Source organism: Euwallacea similis, chromosome 27 (genome assembly GCF_039881205.1).
Source record: "Euwallacea similis isolate ESF13 chromosome 27, ESF131.1, whole genome shotgun sequence".
NCBI classification, from domain to species: Eukaryota; Metazoa; Arthropoda; class Insecta; order Coleoptera; family Curculionidae; genus Euwallacea; species Euwallacea similis.
The window spans coordinates 2,095,740-2,115,855 of NC_089635.1; the positions used below are offsets into that span (position 1 = coordinate 2,095,740).

General features: G+C 34.4%; 3 protein-coding genes across 4 annotated transcripts; 1 reads left to right on the forward strand and 2 right to left on the reverse strand.

Moving 5' to 3' along the window:
* Nucleotides 1-3,550: 3,550 nt before the first annotated feature.
* LOC136417285 (RNA pseudouridylate synthase domain-containing protein 1-like) lies at nucleotides 3,551-5,662 on the reverse strand. Its single transcript, XM_066402911.1, has 4 exons — nucleotides 5,459-5,662; nucleotides 4,873-5,116; nucleotides 4,539-4,815; nucleotides 3,551-4,488 (listed from the first exon to the last, which is right to left on the reverse strand). Exons 1-4 carry the CDS (start codon nucleotides 5,624-5,626, stop codon nucleotides 4,335-4,337), a joined length of 843 nt encoding a protein of 280 aa, XP_066259008.1. The 5' UTR covers nucleotides 5,627-5,662; the 3' UTR covers nucleotides 3,551-4,334.
* Nucleotides 5,663-6,334: 672 nt separating this feature from the next.
* On the reverse strand, nucleotides 6,335-10,315 carry LOC136417257 (protein MEMO1). Its single transcript, XM_066402860.1, has 7 exons — nucleotides 10,111-10,315; nucleotides 9,925-10,006; nucleotides 9,035-9,216; nucleotides 8,823-8,934; nucleotides 8,548-8,767; nucleotides 8,320-8,424; nucleotides 6,335-8,265 (listed from the first exon to the last, which is right to left on the reverse strand). Exons 1-7 carry the CDS (start codon nucleotides 10,157-10,159, stop codon nucleotides 8,128-8,130), a joined length of 888 nt encoding a protein of 295 aa, XP_066258957.1. The 5' UTR covers nucleotides 10,160-10,315; the 3' UTR covers nucleotides 6,335-8,127.
* A 195-nt stretch (nucleotides 10,316-10,510) lies between these two features.
* On the forward strand, nucleotides 10,511-17,338 carry Strip (striatin interacting protein). 2 transcript variants are annotated; one of them, XM_066402990.1, is made up of 12 exons: nucleotides 10,511-10,699; nucleotides 12,905-13,024; nucleotides 13,087-13,370; nucleotides 13,437-13,612; nucleotides 13,669-13,823; nucleotides 13,882-14,418; nucleotides 14,472-14,716; nucleotides 14,970-15,197; nucleotides 15,255-15,426; nucleotides 15,532-15,736; nucleotides 15,821-15,915; nucleotides 16,114-17,338. In XM_066402990.1, the coding sequence occupies exons 1-12, from the start codon at nucleotides 10,619-10,621 to the stop codon at nucleotides 16,327-16,329; spliced, it is 2,514 nt and encodes an 837-aa protein (XP_066259087.1). In that variant the 5' UTR covers nucleotides 10,511-10,618; the 3' UTR covers nucleotides 16,330-17,338. The 2 variants fall into 2 exon arrangements, with proteins under 2 accessions (XP_066259087.1, XP_066259088.1); XM_066402991.1 differs by lacking the exon at nucleotides 10,511-10,699 and adding an exon at nucleotides 10,706-10,882.
* The last annotated feature ends 2,778 nt before the right edge of the window (nucleotides 17,339-20,116 follow it).

The following is a 20,116-nucleotide window of genomic DNA, read 5'->3' on the forward strand; positions in this document are numbered from 1 at the left end:
TGGCTGGCGAAAGGTATCACCTCGTCCACTCGTCTCTCCGTGATTTCAGGATACGTTTCTCCACCATTTTTACCGCTCCCACACACTAACGTAATTAGCCAATAATTCACTGGAAACATATGGTATTTTTCTTTCTTAAGGAGTGTTGTCAGTTCACACCAAATATACCCGTGCAAAAGCAAGACTTTTATCCCCTCAAGAAAATCTAAAAGTGACTCCAGTACCATTAAAGAAAAACATGCAATATGCATGTCTACATACTGCATATATATCGCAAACTCAGCTATCAATCGGTATTACATGAATAACGTTCACAATAAGTAAACATAAACGCATTTTGCTTGTTTACGTACTATCAGAAAAGAAAACTTGAAGTATACCCCGCCTATATATGTTTTCACTAATATAAGTATGCAATATTCGTTCCAGCACGGTAAAAGCCTCTACGTATATTGATAGAGAAGAAAATCTCGTAATATAGCACCCCATATAAAGCCTTGTCTGAAAGCCTCTCACAGCCAATCTATCAACTAAAAATATCTGAGATACTTGCTTTTTATCATAATCTTACAAGGAAGGGTGCTACTCCTAGTTTATATACATACATGGGTTATCAAATAAAATGGCAATTATCTAAAAAAATATAACCACATAGCTTCTAGAAGTGTGATATTAATCTTCAGTGATAGTAAGTAATGCAAATCCTTGTAAAAGCCACTAGCTTAGCCGTGTCCCGCATTTCGTAAAACGAGGTGCTTTATTCCAACCCCTTTTCAGGGCACGTGAATTAAGACAAATGATTCTACAAAAGCAAGAAGATGCTGCATAAGAGATAAGGGTTCCAGAACAGTGGGTCGTTTAAAGAAATTAATTATAATTGGAAACTTATCGTAGGTAGCTAACGAACACAACATAAATTTGTAGTTTTTAACGCCGCAATGTCCTCACTTTCTACAGTATTTTGCACGTAGATCTATTCAGCAACCCCTCTTCCCACAGATCCTGTCAATCGGGGCAAAACACGGGTGATATATTAATTTCGAGTGGACTGAAAAAACCCCGTCGTCTTGATCATTTCAGTCGTATTTTCCCTTCCCATTTATTTTTCCTTAAGTACTATCATTAACGCCGAGCTCAAACGCCTGTTTTCAGTTTCGAGCAATAAATCACGCGAATGATGTGCTCTAAGCAGTTCTATTTTAGAGATAGAGTTATCTGCGAATGTCTTCAGTTGAGATTGAAGGATGGTCACTTAAGGGTAAATGGTGTGTCTTTAAATGTTCTATATGTAAGAACAAAAAATTAAACATTGGTGAGTATCGTAATTTGAAGTAAAACATTCCAACATGATAGTCGTTAATCTGAATCAACATGAGTTTAGCGTGCCCGCACAACGACGCGCATAGTGACATAATGACCATTATTAAAAGTTAACTGTAAAGAATATAACTGACTGATTGGATTACATACACCTGGACACCTGAATTGAGCTCCTGGGGCCTTGAAAATTGAAAACTTTAGAAATGTACAGTAAAATTTCAAATTTTTTTGACGCGTCGTTTTTGGCTTAAGTCGACTGATTTTGAATCCCACTTCGACCTTATGTGAAGATTAAGGGTCGAAAAACTGTCGAGATATCCACAATCGCTTCCGTAATTTCAAAATTAAAACCGCCAAGAGTGCTACATTATTCTTCCAGAAAAATCGGCATTGTGCCCTGACCTTAAGCCGGAAGCAGAGGCTCGAACTGCGAAAAGAAAATAAACGAATCTCTCCACTTAATATACTTAACATAAAAAAAGAAAGGTCTCTTTTCTAATTTAAAGTGATTCACGCAGGGTCTTGGGCTCTCAAAGAAACTGAAAGCTTTCGCCTAAACATTCACTTCAGGCGCTCTGATTGAACTTTTTACTTCTGAAAACGGTCCTCATTGAAATTCATTAGCCCAGATTCTGTTCCCTGCGATTACCGCATCTGAACCCCTTAAAGCTGGTATAATGGATTAGCCTCATCTGTATAATGTCCAGCAGATGTCTTATGTATCGATTTCCTTATTGCACTGGTCATTTCTCAGAATCGGCTGAATAAATCACCATGATAAATTTCCTTATACAGCACGAGAAAGTCCCGGAGGCACGGTCTACACGTGTTTTTGCTTTGAAGGGAATGACGGCACTCAGAAACAATTTGTTTAGAAAATATTCAGGAAGCAACCCTTTGAGCGTACAGGAAATGACAAGTGGACTGTCTCTAATTAGGCAGCAGCCAGAAGGGCATGAAACGTCAAGGGTTTCCACGTTCGCACTAGCAATTACAGGCCGAAGCGTTGAGAAGTGAGTTTTCTCTCTAGACAATGACGAAGGGCCTATATATTCTGAAGGAGGGCAGGGGTGTTTGTCTCTCCTGAGGTGATGCAACCGAATTAATTTCAAATTCTGCCATTTTCGACGAACTAACGGAACACGAGTTATAATGCCTCGTGGTTTGCTAATATCAACATGAATGACGTAATTGTTAATTTTCGGGAAAATGGCTATTTCAAGTCTATTACACTCCGAAATTGGCTCTATTTATGCCTGGGAATATATCCGGGATATTAAGTGGTGTGTTGCTATTAGTGGATTTTAGGCTTGTCACACAAGGTTCGTTACGTATACGCTAACATTTTGTCTCTTGTAATTGGAGCTCGTAATAAGTTATTCACCAACAGATACCGAGACATAGTAGATTACACAATAAGCATAACCGCCATTCAGTTAATTAGGCTTTGTAGGTAAAACATTCATATTTACAGAATCGTTTTTATAGTGGTTTAAGACGAAATGGATCAAGAAATTTTATAATCTATTTTTGCAGCAATCTGAAAACGGAAAGATTTGTAGTATAATCACGATAGAAACAATTGAGCAAGAAAATGCTCTTATTTTCAAATGAACACTACATTTTCAAATGTCTCACATAACATAATTTCACATGCGAACCAACGCCTTACCGTCAACCAATAACGACGATTTAAATTAACATAAAAAAGATTCATAATACTCATTTAATCCTTCTAGCTCTACACCTAATTCCCTCTTTGCTTCGATTCTTAAACAACCCTTTCAATCGACTCATATCACATAGCAGCACTAATCAATGCTTTCGCAACAAATCCATAATGTAAGCGACCTGAGCGCTGATAGATGGTGCAGGGTTATCCATATTTTCCAACCCATTTCTCCAAATCAATAGTTCAAGCGATTTTTACCCTATGATGACTCAGTCGTCACCTGTTACCGCAGATAAAGGGGCTTAAAAATATGAGGTTAAAAATAGTTTAAATAAGAAAATGTAAAAGGATTTCTACACGAATTAGGAGCACTATGAATGAAGATTCGCCATTGCACCCCGCTATATACGAAATTCTGCGACCAATAGAGGAGTTAGGATGGGTGTTTATCAATGTGTTTTGGGGAAATGAGGCGGTAAGTATTCCTTACTTATTTTATAGGAATAATGATGGGAAATATTTCTAGACATTCGAGGATATAATCCTACTAGTCGGTACTATAGTGGCGTTTGTGGCATTCATTCTATGGTGTTGCTTTCCAGTGATCCCCAGGGATGGCAGCAAAACCAATCAGTACCACAACAGTAATCATTACAAAGATTGTAATAACGATGAAAGGTACAATCAAATTGAATTTGAAAACGGAGACCTATATAAAAAATGACTGACGTTTCTTAGGAGATAAGATATTTGCACATTAGTTTTCATGCTTGCTTCTGTAGGGTTTTCTTTTGAGCACTATTTACCTTACGCTTTGAATATTAATGACAGTATCAAATTACTATTTGGCAATAAATAATATGTAACCTAGTAATTTAATTCTCTACATATAATACAGGGTAAAAACGTAGATCTACAATAGTTTTGAGAAAAAGTGGCCAGAGATTTGAGACAATTTGGAAGGTAAAAAAGTTACCATAGACACTTCTGGTTGAGTTAAGTGACATGCAATATGTAACAATAGCTCAAATATCTTTCTTCTCTTACAGTGAAAATATCTGTAATACTTTTATCAATCCTGTTATCTTTTGAAACACATCTATCCTGCAGATACAGGACATTGCACAACTTTGTTATAATTTACCTGTTCCATTTCTTAAGTTGATTTTAGTATCAAAATACTTGGCTACAATATCAAAAAGTACCTAATTTCTCTAATAAAAAATGTAATCACTTATTTTGAATAATAATCCAATCAATTTTTGTAATTTTACCTGTGATCAAATAAATAATTTTAATAAGGATGAAGGCATTTTTAATTTCTAATAAAGTCTATGAACCTTTAAGCAGAACTCGATGCTTTGATATAATCATCAAGATTACTATACGCTAAATCTATTGATTTAATTATTCTAAAAACTCTCCAGTCTTTAATTTCAACAAATGGATCTTTCGTGGCAACGTCAATATCGCCCATTTTATTAGGTAAATGCAGTCTAAAAATCACTTTAAGGCCTCAGAGGAATTTTTCTGCAATTAATCTTACCTTAATGAATGCAAATACATTCGAGCAGGGGTTACGTCTTTCCTATTACTGTATGTATAATCGCCTACTATTGTATGTCCAATAGATGAACAGTGAACCCTTATTTGATGTCTTCTCCCACTAATGGGACGGCACAATATTTTAGTGGTGGGAAAATTATTAAAAACCCCTTCTTCTAGGATTGTGATGATTGTTTGAGCTACTCGGGAATTTCGGCAATACAGAGCTTCTTGCTGGGCGCACATTTTCTGAATATGGGGTTCACGACCATCTTCTCCTAGTAAGCAATCATTCAGAGTGAAGTTTAAATACATCACAACATAGCACCACATACCAATTGGAATATTAATGTCAACTAAATCTTTTGATAACCAGCCTCTCACTAGAGCCAAATAGTACTTCCTAGTAGTTCTGCCAGAAAAAGCACTTGATACAGCCTTGCAAGCCTCTTTAGTTTTAGGGATACACAAAAGGCCACTAGTTGCAAAGTCAAGTCGATGTGGAAAATAAAATTCATGATACAGGTTCTTGTTAGCTAAATTCGGAAACGTCTGTCGCAAATAGGTTTGTAAGGTAGGCTTAAAATAAGGAAAGAAATTAAAATTATGGCTGATTGGGGGTAATTGAGTAGTGGTAGAGTTAACAGCAATTGCTCTCAAAACTATACTTGCGCTGTGCTATGTCTAATAGTGGGTTTACAGAACACATAAAATATAACGTAATGCATAAGAATTGCACAGTAAATCATTAATGAGTACAAAAAATTCTTATCCCTTAGTTATAACTATGCAAATTCTGGGGCAGTACAATATTACTAGATAAGGGAATAAATAATTATACCAAAATTATTAAAAATATGTATGCTAAAGTTTCTATTTACAAAGAAAGAAGTAATAATAAAGATTTTAGAGTTTATTTACCTCATATTTCTGGTTGCTATTAATTTTCAAATCAGGTTGTTTGTTTACTACAATATAATGTTTATTGGAAAACGCCACACTGGTAGTGAACTGGTGCTTGACACGATAAAACCTTATAAGGAGAATAATGCTGATACAGAATAATGTGTAAATAAGTTCAATAATCATTTAAAAATTATTAAAAACATTGAAAATATTCAAAGAAACGTACCTTACGCCTAAAATTAAATAAAGAAGAAGTGAGGTTATGAGTGCAGGATGTTGTTACCACTTCTTATGAGTTTAGGGGTTTTCTCATGAGAACTTATCATTATATGATACTAAAATAAATTAATACTAAATAACATAAAACTAACCATTAAATACATATATCTATTTTATTATTATTGTCTGGGATATGTCCAGCAAATCTTAGTTTGTGAGTTATTGTTGATTATTGATTTAATCCGGCATTTAACTGTATTCGACACATATGCAGTCGCCATAAAGTCCAGAATTTTACATTTATTTCTCAAATTACAAAAATATCTTTAAGTGAAAAGCAGCAAATTCTAATCGCAGAATCTGTTTTGGCTAATAACAACTCGAGGCACGATTTTACTGTACGTGTTTAACCATATAATGATTAAAGGTTTGGGTTTGCTTAGGGAAATTTCTAGGATCAGCCAGAGAGTAAAAGGAGTTGGGGCATTTCTCTAGAGTGGGATTAAGAAAAACATCCACCTCCCCAAAGGCACTTGAAGTCAGAAAACAAACTGATATTCAAAGTGTGACATTTTCTAGTATTGCCTTTGTTCTAATATAAGTCCCAAGTAATATGTCTATTCCATGTTCAGTATGCTTTATGATTTTTAGAATTTTTTTTATTAAGCAAAGTTATAAATTGCAAATGTGTTTATTATCAAAAGGTATTTAGAAATTATTTTCTCATCATTGTAAGTCTTAATTCTTACTTCCTCATAATATTTACGATCAAAATTACACAATAATTATAGTAATTACGAACAACTCAAACTTAACTTCTAACTCTTAAATTAGTAGAAAAAAGCCAAATTTTGTATATTTGTATATATGGTAGCTCATAAACGAGATCTTAAAAGGTTACATGACTAAAATGTGTGAATAATCAAAATATATGTATGAAATTGCGGTAAAGTGTGCACCCATTTTAATCTTTATGATCAGGATGAGTAAAAATTGCCAATGAAAAATTATCTTCTATGAGGAAAAAACTGGATTGAATGGGTTCAAATATACATTTAAAAAATGTGTCATTTTCTTGCAATCAGAACGGCTGAAAGAAGTAATCCTTATTGCAATTTCATCGTGCGTATAATCTATATTAATAGACGAATTAATTACTAACCCTTTATTATTTTGTCACAGTAACAAGTATATACTTGTTAGCATGTGGTCTGTTTCCAGATAATTTAGTGAGAATAGCAAGAAAAAAATTATGTTTTGTCTCTCTGAAGTTGTCTAGTGACTTCAGCCTCTCTTAACAAATTAAAATTTAAAGCTCTTATTAACGTGAAATATGCAAGTTTAAATGCAAGAAAAAATTACCAAACTCGTGGGTAGTTTCAATCAGCGGATCGTCTTAAGAAAGTTGAAAGGAAATTCGAACATGCCCAAACTCTTTTGCAATGCTTTCCCGAAACGATCAGCTAATGAAGACTGCGCATGTGTTTGGAAATTTGTAATACAGGCATTATTGATTCGATTTTTTCAAAGATGGTGCACACTTATTTGAAAACCACTATCGCTTATGCACGAATACAATATTAATATATAACCCTCTCATATACACTATTACTTTCCAGATTTAACGTTTAGTCACAGATAAGCTTATTATAAGACTTGCAGGATTTACATAGCAAAACTGTTCAATATATACATAGAATATAGTACCTACAGTCTTTGTTTGTATAGGTACCAAAGGTTTGAAAATCACCAGCCGAAGTTCTTTTTATTAAAAAATCAGGTCAACGAAATAATAATCGGCCTGCATGATACATTTATGTGTGTAAAATATTGCAATGCAAAATTTTAACATAAAGAAATACCCCATGACTTTAATGAAGTTCTAATTGTTAATATTTTATTCAGTATGTGCTTTCGTATTTGCGCCTTTTTACGTTGTTAAGTTGGAAACATAACAAGCTGAGAAATTAAGGCTACCTCAGTCCATAGGCCTTCTTTCCGATTTGTTTATTATCAAATCTGAAATCTATCAGAAATTATATTTTGCCCTTATACTGAACTTATTCAGCCACTCTATAGTATAAAGTATAAACAATCCTCTGAAAAATAAAAGTACAGTATCAAATCAAAAGCGTAAAAAGTGCAAAATATATGGCCGCTAACCAAATAACGCTTGAATTACAAAGGCAATTGCACTTGCGCTCTATAATTAGTTCTACGATTTCAGTACATCCCTGAAAAATGAACCCTAGAGGAACGCCTATTATGCCCTTAATAAGAAAATAACGACATTTCCTCCCAAAAATCATTATTTCTATACATATAGAAATCATTTATTAATTTCGAAAATAAATTTTCTTGAAGATCCACTTCATAACTGAAAAGTTAATCAACTATCATAATATGCCTGAATTAAGTTCATAAAATAATCTATTAAAATAATATGATTTAAGGCCCCTCTGATACTATTCAATTATCAAGGCAGCCGAAGCATAGCTTACGGATGAATCATTCATGTTACGACACTGACTGGACTGAGCATATTTTAAGAACTTCAAACTTGCGTTTTGGGTGCTATCGTTCCTGAGAAGTTCTTGAATAGCCTGAAAGTAAAAGCTTAAGATAGTTTAGGTTAGTGCATTTTAATTAAAACTTACCTGAAGCAAAATGCCTATAGGATGCCTACCACAAATAGTATTTCCATACTTTTTCAAGTAATTTGTAAATTCAGTCGGATTTAAATTCTCAATAATGTTCATTCCCTAAAACCGAATTGAATATATTTTAAAGAAAGTTAGTATGAAAATATTGTAATAAGGCGAAAGTTTTTACAGATGATGATTAAATTGTGGATTATAAATTTTAAATGTGACTAATTTACATACCACGCGGTCTAAACCTTCGATGGACTGATAAATGCTGCCATAAGTTCTATCATAATAAGTATACCTAAAACGGTGGCCCCAGTGGCAAAAGTCGGATGATATTACAAATAGATTTTTTGGATCGGCTAGATACGGCGCCAAAATCCTGCCATAATAGGCTTCCCTTTCTGGACTGAGAGATCCTACCAGTATTGGGATGATGGTAAATTGATTTTTAAAGCTAAAATCAATAATGAAACAACTTCTGCAACTAGTAAGAGATCAATTAGGCTTACTTTTCCATGACTTTAGCTATATATGGTAAATGCATTTCTATGCTATGCTCATTCTCGTCAGTATCTAAATCCATCCACTCAAATTGGCCAGTCTTTTCTAATTCATGATTCACTGTAACAATACAGTTTATTTGGGTAAGCAAATAAAATCCAAGCATTGAATTCCCTATGCTTTTAAACCCAAAAATGTTATAGTATAGCTACTTACTAACCTGTCACATCTATGTGTAAATCATATAGGGGAGTCTTGTATTTCTGTGCACTAGACAAGGCACAACCTGACAAGCGCACATGGTGAGAAGGACCCAGCACGAAGATTCTACGTACCACTACAGGGCTGATTTGTCTATAAGCATGACCTCCACATGCTCCACAATATTGATACCCCGCATGACTAAAAGTTTAGGTGACACACTTCTTCAACAACATATTTGTTAATTTACTATTTATCATACATTTACATACACTTTAGTAATGCATTTAAGATTGATTATCACTTAGGTAATACTAATAATGCTTGTAAAAATATTCTAGTATAGCTCACATTATCTATGTCTAAAAACAAATTTTGTAAGATATATAAAATTGGGTTTTCCAAAGCCAATGCAAAATTAAAATAAACTATGCTGCAGGATTAAGCCAGTTTTGTCAATGATGATAAAAACATTTTTATGAAAAGGGGATTAGACTAGTAAATATTTTATCTGCAAAGCTAGCTATATGAGGTGTCATAATACCAGCAACATAATATAATTAAGACTATTACTGTACTGCCAGATACTGAAGCTTGGTTTATAGATTTATACAATACAATGTGAAGTTAATACAGCATGACATATTCTGAATGCTATACAACTTTCTTATGGATCACTTACATTACACATATAAATGTAGCTACTGTTTGAATTGGTTTGATTTTTTTATGTTGCACTAACTTTGCATTAGATGAATCTATATACCTGCCTTAAATAGCTAGTGAATAGTTCGAAATGAGAAATAATTTGCATATGGGTCTATTTTACATAATTGTCTGCCTAAAGTCACTAAGACTTGTGAGGCAGTTTTTCAAAACAAATGAGAAATGGGCTGTTAAATTACTTACGGGGCAATAATAGCCCTTGCAGGGCCATGGGAGAGATCAGCTTGATTGAGCCAATATTCCAGTTGCCGCGACAGTTCAGCACCTGAGAAATCATTAATAAAATACATTTTCTAGGGCATTGCAGTTTCAAACAAAGCTAATACAATAAAGGAACAGCTGATGGCCAATTCATTCATGGGATATTACCTGAGTCATTGTACCAGCTTCCTGCGTGTAAGGCTCTTCTTACAGGCATTGTCAGTCTTTAATTGGAATTGTTTCTAATTAATGGATACGTCTTTTGTATCTCTATTAATTTGATAACTTAATTAAGAACATCTAATTCCTAAAAATACATAAAAAGGACTGTTTCTTTTCAGAACGCAGGCGTCCTTATGAGGTGCCTATTGGCCTGTTCGTCAATAAAATAAAATGACGCCCATGACGTAACCAAACGTGACACTCTTCAGGGCTTTATCACCTATTTCTTTCTTTATCTAATACATGCAATAAATGAATCGCACATGGAGCAAATTTGAGCCGAGAGCAGATAAAGAACTTCAAATGCCTAAAACAAATGACAAACGGCGATAGCAAGAGACAAGATAGGCCGAAAACAAAAATATGGCGGATATTCATAAAAATAACAATATTAGTTGATGTAGTAAAGTAAATTTTTCAAAATAATTAGTGAAATAATGCTTATAATATTGAAATGGATCCAAATGGCAATGGCAAGAAAGATGTTAAACCGTTACTGAGAGAATTAATCCGACGTCAGCGTCAAGATTCCGATGTAAGGGACTGAGCAACACAGAGAAGTAGAAAAAAATTCATTTGTGGTGGATTAGTTTGAATTCAAAGTGATTGACTGTGTTTTTGGTGTTAGAAAAATCTTATAACGACTAATTGGTGTGGGTGTTGTGTTTCACATAATATTAACTTCATGGTGCACCTAACATATAACATCCATTATAAGGTAGTGTCTGGACATAATAGCATGTAGTGTTACATGTTTTGCACTGATTTTGGTTTCAGTTTTGGGTTAACTGTTTAGTAGTAGTATGGTTATGGTTGATTCTATTTTGTTTTGCTTTAATTGCTTGATATGATTATAAATGCATCCCTTCAAACTGAGAGGGTAACTGCTCATCGCAGCACCTGTACAAAATAGATCACAATACCATGAAAATACCATGAAAATATCCCCCAATACATGCAAAGACCAAAAATTATCATGAGGATATCTTACATTGTTGGTAATATCAATGTCAATACAAAATACACCCAGTATATCCTTATAATTTAAAGTTTTGTTTGAGCAATGAAACTGTCAAGCATGCACATTAACAATATTCCATTATATTTTTTACAGACCAATCATTAATTTGATAATTCATTTTCAGTTTTAGAAAACCCATTTAATAATGTGCATACCTCATTGAAGAACAATATCCCTGAATACAATAAACAAATGTTACTGTAACGATATCCTTAGGCAGTCTTTTTTGTACTTCACATAGTGCAATGCCTTCAGCAGTGCTTTTGAATAGTGGATTGAAAGATGAGATACTGGTAAATTAAAAGTTTCATCCCAGGCAGTTTTTAGATCATCAAAGCAGTATCCAGCAATCTCAATAAATCCGATATTCAAGTGAATTGTGTTAGTTACTTAAAAGCAGAATATAGCTCTTAAATTACAGTAAAAATATGTAACATTTGAATATTTTAGCCTGTCAACACCATTGTGCATTTGAACCCTGAAAAATCCCATTTTGCTTGAAATGTTTGTATCCATGCTGTTGTGAACCTATTTGTCAAAGGCAATAGCGAAATCTGGATCTGAAACTGCATTTGTTGAAAAATTCCATAATAAGTCAAGTATAAGTTCACCAAATCCTATAAAAAAAAGATATATGAAGTAAGGAAAATTTTTAGAATTCAGTAGATTTCAATACAAAGTATGTGGAAGTAAAGAAACAAAGGCAAATTTTGAAAATGGGTTCCCAGCTTTATCCTGTCCTGATATCAAAACTTTAAATTCCTGCAATGCCTTTAGAAAGTGTTTCAGAACAATTTAAAGTTATTAAATTTAAATCTAGCCCCAAAATTGCAAGAGAAAAAAGTCTTGAGGAAAGTTTCCCACATAAAGACACTAGAAGTTAAAACAACTGCCACTAAAGGCCACCAAGTATTATTAAGGAGTAAGGCTGAAAGACAATGAATCATCAGATCTAAGTTGTCTTGTCTTGATAATTCTATTTGTAAGTTTTCTCTCGAAATTTCAATACAAACACACAAATGTTGGTATTTCCATAAAAGATTCAGAGAAAAATCTGTCTCCAGTGGCTCGTCACTAGATTATAGCTTAAAATATAACCCACATTGATCGTGCGGTAAAAAACTTTTTATCATTAGCCCTGTTAAAAGAGAAACTGCAGGCCTCTCCATTTCTCTTAAGCTTCAGAGCATCCTTGAAGTCTCCCTAGAATATGTTAAGGTAATTAAAAGTAATTTATCTTTAAATATTTCTATACATTCCAAGAATAATCTTAGTTTTTTTTTCAATGTCTTATCAATTGTTGGTCTTGTAGATCAAAGAAAATACAGATCATGAACTTGACAAAGAATTATTTTTCATTACATTCAATTCTGGCCATTTGCAGTCTTTACAGAAGCAGCCTGCTGAAAGCAAAAAGAAACACAATGGTGATTCACGAGCTATAGTTTCAAAGTTAAGAAAAGATGGCTATCACAATCACTTTACACCCCGCTGCTGTGAAGAAATCCTGCATTTCTTTTCCTCCATGGAAGAATTATTTAATGATGCCATGCCTTGTATAAAAGAGAATATTCAAATTGATAATAAACTAATATGAGTCAGGGAGAGATATTCCCAATACAACAATTGCTTTTTTTGCAGCATTTTATTTTTTCCCTCCCAGAAGGAGGTTAAAATTTTGCCCAAGTAAAGGTATTAAAGTGTTTTTCGAATTTATAGGGCGGTGGAACGGATTCTCCAGATTTGGACTTCGTCTATGATGACGCCGACTCCCACGCGAATGAGATCGCAGAACTATATAGTTACACAGAACAGCCCGAATATCAACTCAATGTCCGGGTAATTTTCACCATTTTCCTAAGATTTTATTTATTTACTTATTTCATTGTTGTTTGTATCAGGCGTTTGAAGATCAAATGACCCTGTACGACCTCCCACCTAGTTGGCAACGGCTATCGGTAGAGAAGCGCAAATCGGTAGTAATGAAACTATTGGATCAACTGGAATGCACCAGGAGACGGGAGAGAATGAGGAGTGCTAGGTGCATACTGTATATTGCACAAGGATGTTGGGCTGAAGTACAATCAGACACTGAGCAGCAGCATTGGGCGCGGCTAAATACACTGATGCTATTTCAGTTGGGGACGTTCAGTTCATTTATGGATTTGTTGAACATCGAAATCGAGTAAATTGTTTTCTCTATGATAATACTTTGCCGTCTTATTAAGTTTATATGTTTCGGAATTCGTAGTAACAGCACTGCTGCGCATGTTGCAATGCGGAAAATTGCAGTCTCATTAGCTGATTCCCAGGACTTACGAGTTATTCTATCAGTAATGTATATAATAGTTGAAGTACTTCGGGTTGAGAGATTGAATGAAGACAGCGAGTATCAATCTGAAATTAATTCCTTCATTTACGAAATAGGTAAAAATCGGTCTTCTACCTCTAGTTTTATTTTTCTAGTATTGATATAATTTTAGGATACGGTTCTGGAGAAGATCATTTGGTAATTAAACTTTTGACCATGGTCACAAGATTTTGCAGTGGAGCTGCACCTCACTTCCCCATGAAGAAAGTTTTGTTACTTCTATGGAAAATAATACTTGTATCGCTGGGCGGTATGAATAAATTAAAGGTTGGAAAACCTTTAAGTTTCAATAAAATTCTTATTTTTTATATAACTTTTTTTCTAGGAGATGAAAGCAGAAAAAAGACGCAAAGCGAACCTTCCACCTCAGGACGAAGACACCATGGAGATAGCGAAAACAATGCGATCGTCTTCACCTCCTGCCAGTGCCTCAGATTTATTAGAAGCTCAAAATCAGAAGCGAAGCACTCGTCCGTTCCGCAGAAGTTTGATGAAGCAAAGCAGTCTAGATGACCAGGAATCCTTAGGCATGGAATTGGAAACCTCTATGGCTAACGAAAATGGGGATGACATGGCCGATATGGTCGACTACGATGAAAGACGTCCTACAGACACCAATGAAACTAATCAGATGTTTAACAATCACATTTTGAATATGTATAACATGCAAGTTTCGCCGCCTCCTCAACATGAAGCAATACCGAGAGGTCTCCCGTGGAAACCCAAGGTTAGGCAGAAGGACATTGATGCTTTTTTGGATACTTCGAGATTGAAATTCCTCGGATACAGTTTGTCGAACGATCAAACCACTATATTCGGGCTACCGCAGCCAATTCACGAAGGAATAAGAATTTTAAATGAAGTAAGAGAAATAGTTTAGGTACGTGAGAACATTTGAATTCATTTTTCTCTCAGCATGTCTACACCTCAATAGCAGAGCTCCAAGTTAAAAAAGAAGAAGAAATTGCCAGGAATCCGGTTTCTACAGAAGAGCCGGAAATCGACTATAATGCGACTGAAATACTCTATCAGGCAATGTTGCCGAATTTACCTCAGTACATGATCGCTTTGCTGAAGATATTACTTGCAGCGGCTCCCACGTCTAAGGCTAAAACTGACTCCATTAATATTATGGCGGATGTTTTACCGGAAGAAATGCCGTAAGAATATATTAGACAAAACGTTTAATGTTTTTCATTGTCTGTCATTCTCATTTATTTAGTACTATTTTTCAGTTCTTAACTTTCCCACATGTTTTAATTTTGTTGTTTTATAAGTTAAACAGTATGTTGGTTAGATCTCTATGCCAAGAGCCATTCTTATTTTGCTTCTCTGTACTTTGCTATGCGTTAATATCAAATGAATGTATAACTATAAATAAATTACTAACTGTTAAAAAAATTTTTCTTGCAGTATGACTGTCCTACAGTCAATGAAACTCGGCAACGATGTCAACCGACACAAAGAAATAATCGTAAAAGCAGTCTCAGCCATTTTGTTACTCCTCTTAAAGCATTTCAAGCTCAACCACATTTACCAGTTTGAATTCATGTCTCAACATTTAGTGTTCGCAAATTGCATCCCACTCGTTTTAAAATTTTTCAACCAGAATATCATGGGTTATATCGGAGCTAAAAACGCGTAAGTTTCGTAATTTTATACATTCCAGCTGTACCTTAAATATATTTGTTTTCACAGAATCCCAATCCTGGATTTCCCGGCATGCATCTTGGGAGATCAACCGGAATTGACTGCGGAAAGTCTTGAGATCGGAGACGCAGCTCCCTTTTCTTGGCGTAATTTGTTTGCTTGTATTAATCTTCTGAGGATTTTAAATAAGTTAACCAAGTGGAAACACTCTAGGATCATGGTTAGTTTTAACTAAAAATATAGTTTTTTTTCCTTCAGAATCTGATAAATATCTGATATTAATTCTCTCTGACAATTTTTTAAAAACTGCTATTACATATTGTAGATGTTGGTGGTTTTTAAATCGGCTCCAATCCTGAAACGCACCCTTAAAATCAGACACGCTATGACACAACTCTACGTGTTGAAATTACTCAAAATGCAAACTAAATATTTGGGCAGGCAATGGCGTAAGTCTAACATGAAAACTATTAGTGCCATTTACCAGAAGGTGCGCCATAGACTCAACGATGATTGGGCGTATGGGAATGGTATGTTTGTCCAGTTTTGCTTATCTATTGTGTTTATATATTTTTATAATTTAACTGGGACTTATTAGGATTTTTTTTTCACAGATCTTGATGCCAGACCATGGGATTTCCAGGCCGAGGAGTGTGCTTTGAGGGCTTCTGTGGATAGATTCAATAATCGCCGATATACTGAAGCTCAAGTAAGTAGAAGTATAAGATTTTAATGTGTCTAAATATTTTATAATGCGATTTATCTGTCACACATCTGCTCCTTTCAATTCTCGTGTTTTATGACCGACACAAATGGCAATTTGTCTAATTGAAAAAGATACTTTGAACTCATTTTCAATAATGACTCAACAATAAAATAAAATAATTTGTTTTGTTTTTTCCTGTAGGACAGTGAGTTTGAACCCGTAGATAATAACCTAACCAGCGTCCTAGGCCGCAGTCCTGAACTCTCGGATAGTTTTACAAAACATTACAGATTGTGGCTAGAGCAAGAGGTTTTCGGTCACCCAATAGATTGGGATAAATTATTGTTATTCCCTCAGCCCAAAGAGGATACTAAGGAAGAGGAGGTTAATAAATTCGATAATGACGACAGACAGTAGTCGTTTGTTGAATATTTGTAATAGCCAAGAAGATATTGTTAAATTAGTAGTTATAAGTATTCAATTTTTTATTCGACTGATGAGTTTTGAAGCGCCCCATTGCTTCCAGTATTGTCTTTAAAAGTGTAAGCTCTTCTATTGATTTAAAATGCAGATCATAATAAAACAATAAATAAGCTTTAAGATGTAGGAGGTAGTTGAGAGTGCTAACTAACTAGCTACTCTTTGATAATGTTCATAAAGCAATCGCCTTTAATAATATACAAATGTATAGTAAAAGTAACTACAAGAAACATCCTCACTACCTTGTAACAAAACTCAGTTTTAGTCTTACAATCTAAAGAAAAACTTATAAGTAAATAGGAAGTTCACGTTTTTTACGCTGAACGTCTGCACTAAAACCCGGTTTGTTGTTTATCGTTTTCTGTGTCTCCACATAAACCTAGAATTTCCGGTGCTCGTTTTTGCAATTTTCTTATGGAGAATATAATCTGTTCACAGTGTTGTTACCAGTAAGTAGGCCTCCTTGCGATCTGTCACGGAGAAATATACACGCAGGTTTATAAATTGATTTGAAGGGATTATTGCTAGACATGTTTAGCCGCAAGTGGAAAAGAAACTAAATGGTATTGCTTGCTGATGTATGTGAAATAGATAAATATTTGTATAGAAGTGTTAATGAGGCTTCTTCAATTTGTGGCGTCTCTAACAATAAAGCACCTTCAATACTCAATAATTATATTTATTTTCACAGAAGATCTTATGTATAAGTCCAGTTAATAGTTTATTGAATTTGTACAAGATTTGTCATCATTAGCGGGATCTATGACTTTCTGAAAACGTCAATTTATCTCTTGTAGCTTTCAATCAGATTTATTGAATATTTATTGCAGACTAAAGAGAGTTGATGGTCATCAGTCTTAATTTTGTGTGTAATTCTAGATTTTAATATTTCTTTTGATATGTCTTGTTTCATGTCGTATTCTCAATAAAGCGATTACTTAGATCAGTGTTTTGTCTTTTTTTTATGTTGATAAGGGTTGAGCTAAATGCATAAACTGGAAACAAATCTATGGTTATGGCTTGTATTACGGAATACCTGATAATACCCCACTTATTTTCGTACCCCTGCTGTATATATATATATATATATATATATATATATATATATATATATATATATATATATATATATATATTTACACTCACTTTCACATGAAATGCACCACCCAGTAATAATAATAATTAAGTCTTGTAATTTTGGCAAAATAATGCTTAATAGAGTATCAAATGATCAGACTTTCAGTTAAAAGATACAACATTTGATAATGAAAAAATTAATAATAAGTGACATCGCCTCGTACGGCAATGCAAGGACGTACTCTTCGCGGTATGCTTTACAACAAATGATCAATATCTTCCTGGGGTATTTCATTCCATGCTACCTCAAGATGATGTCGTAGGTCATCCACATTGTTTGGAGGCCTCGGTAAATTTCGAAGACGGCGACTCATTATATCCCAAAGATGTTCGATGGACGATATATCCGGTGACCGTGCAGGCCAAGGCACTATTTCCAATTGTGCTTCTTCCAGATATCGTCGAGTAATGTTCGCACTATGTGGTTTTGCATTATTCTGTTGGAAAATGCCATTTGGTAAAGTTTGCATGAAAGGTACTAATACTGGCCTCAGAACATTGCCAATGTAGCGACGTGCGTTTAGGGTGCCTGGAACGAACACAAGAGAAGATCTTCGGCCAACACATATCGCACCCCAGACCATAACACTAGGTGTTAAAGCTGTGTGGCGCCTTTCAGAAAATTGCAAATTTCTTCTTTCACCTCGGTATCGTCTGACTCTTCTACGACCATCATTGATCCATAAAAAAAATCGCGACTCGTCACTGAAGACGATATTGTTCCACTCATGATTCCAATCAATTCGTTCTTGACACCAGGTCAATCTGGAAGCTTGGTGTTGGGCGGTTAGTGATAGTCGTAGATTTGGGTGGTATGAATGCAGGCCAAAAGACGAAATTCTTCTGTAAACTGTTGCCATCGACACCCGACGATTTAGAGCTCCCATCCAATCTACTGCAACAGACATTGTTGTTTGAAATCAATCACCAATGGCCATCCGTCTAAGAAGTCGACCTTCACGTGCGTTGCTGCTACGGGGAGGACATCCAGCTGGACGATGTCGCTGAACCCTTTCTTCAGACCACGAAGACCATATTCTCGCAATCATGGTGTGGTTCCAATTCATTCTTCGGGCAATCTCATGAAAAGAAAGTCCACCCTCCTTCATGCCGATAATTTGCCCTCTATCAAAATCCGAAACGTGGGAAAAATTTCGACGCTGTCTCACTGGGGGCATTTTGAGATGTCTTGTTCACAGTTCAACAACAAAATAAACTGATATTTCAATGTAAATATTATTTTATTTATTTACAATTGAATAAAAAATCTAATAGGTCGATGACAAAAAAACCACTAGCATTCTTTCTTTTTTACTGAAAGTCTGATCATTTGATACTCCATTATGAAGCATTATTTTACCAAAATTACAAGACTTAATTATTATTATTACTGGGTGGTGCATTTCATGTGAAAGTGAGTGTATATAGGATGCAGCCCTTTGTTCATCCCTGATATGCTTTCCATCTACCACGTCATTTCTTATAATTTCTCGTTGCCGTTTAACGTATTTTTCACCCTAGTTAAAAGTCTCTATTAGTTTTTTCTGGTGCCACTACTATATAGTGGCTTTATCTATACTGGTGCTCTAAATATAACTTAATAGATGTCACTCTTTTGTAGTTTCCTCTTAGCAAAATCGGCTTTCTGATTTAAAACTTGATTGATTATAGGTTTCTTGACAAGTCAGCAACTCTAATAGCTACTTTGTTATATGGGAAATTATGATTAGATTTTTGTGAAAGTGAATCCCCAAATATTTTACGCGTTTAGTGTTGATCAATTGCAATTCATTAGAAATTATGATATCTGGTTTTTCTAAATAGTTGCTACTAAGGTTTTTATTTATCCTAACAATACAGGGTGCAATATATCATCATGGAGATATTTCAGGGAGCGATAGTATTCTGCAAAGTAATTAAAAACTGCTAATAGACCCAAGGGCAAAAATACACCATTTTTGATACATAGGGTGGCACATTTTCAACAGTTTTTATAATTTTGTTTTCGTTTAGATTTATTTTTATTTTGAAAAATTTGATTAAATGTTACGAATTGCTTAAGATAATTGATAATTGAGTCGCGTGGTTATTTTTTTCCTTACCTCCTTTATATTTTTAATTTGCATTGATAAATATTTTTGCCAATTCTACGAAAACGGTTAAAGATACGGAAATACTATAAGAGACTAAAAAATTAAAGAATTAAAGAAGGAATTTAAATTTGGTATCAGAATTCATACAGGGTATTCCAAAGAAAAAGATATAAAGCATAAAATAGTGCATGATCCAAAGAAACATAACACTCTGTATATGACTACAGACGATTTTTGCATTTTGTTGTAGAGGGTTTTAAAGAAAATAAGTTGTACGAAATTTCAAAAATATAACTCAAGGCATACTTGAGAAAAATGCAAAATATGAGGAAAAAATGTAAAACTTTGCCATTTTGTATATCGAAAATGATATGTTTTTGACCATGGGTCTATTAGCATTTTTTAAAATTATTTTGGAGAGGATTATCGTCCTCTGAAATATCTCCATGATCATATGTTACACCCTGTATAAATTTTTTCAACTTCAAATTTTC

Coding starts and splice junctions, on each gene's coding strand:
- LOC136417285 (XM_066402911.1), bottom strand. CDS start 5,626: ATGATTATTGAACTTATTTACACATTATTCTGTATCAGCATTATTCTC. Junction 5,117..5,458: donor ATAGCAACCAGAAATATGAG/GTAAATAAACTC, acceptor CCTTATTTTAAG/CCTACCTTACAAACCTATTT. Junction 4,489..4,538: donor ATGTATTTGCATTCATTAAG/GTAAGATTAATT, acceptor AGTGATTTTTAG/ACTGCATTTACCTAATAAAA.
- LOC136417257 (XM_066402860.1), bottom strand. CDS start 10,159: ATGCCTGTAAGAAGAGCCTTACACGCAGGAAGCTGGTACAATGACTCA. Junction 10,007..10,110: donor AAGCTGGTACAATGACTCAG/GTAATATCCCAT, acceptor ATGATTTCTCAG/GTGCTGAACTGTCGCGGCAA. Junction 9,217..9,924: donor GCAAGGGCTATTATTGCCCC/GTAAGTAATTTA, acceptor CTAAACTTTTAG/TCATGCGGGGTATCAATATT.
- Strip (XM_066402990.1), top strand. CDS start 10,619: ATGGATCCAAATGGCAATGGCAAGAAAGATGTTAAACCGTTACTGAGA. Junction 13,025..13,086: donor AATATCAACTCAATGTCCGG/GTAATTTTCACC, acceptor TGTTTGTATCAG/GCGTTTGAAGATCAAATGAC. Junction 13,613..13,668: donor TTCCTTCATTTACGAAATAG/GTAAAAATCGGT, acceptor ATATAATTTTAG/GATACGGTTCTGGAGAAGAT.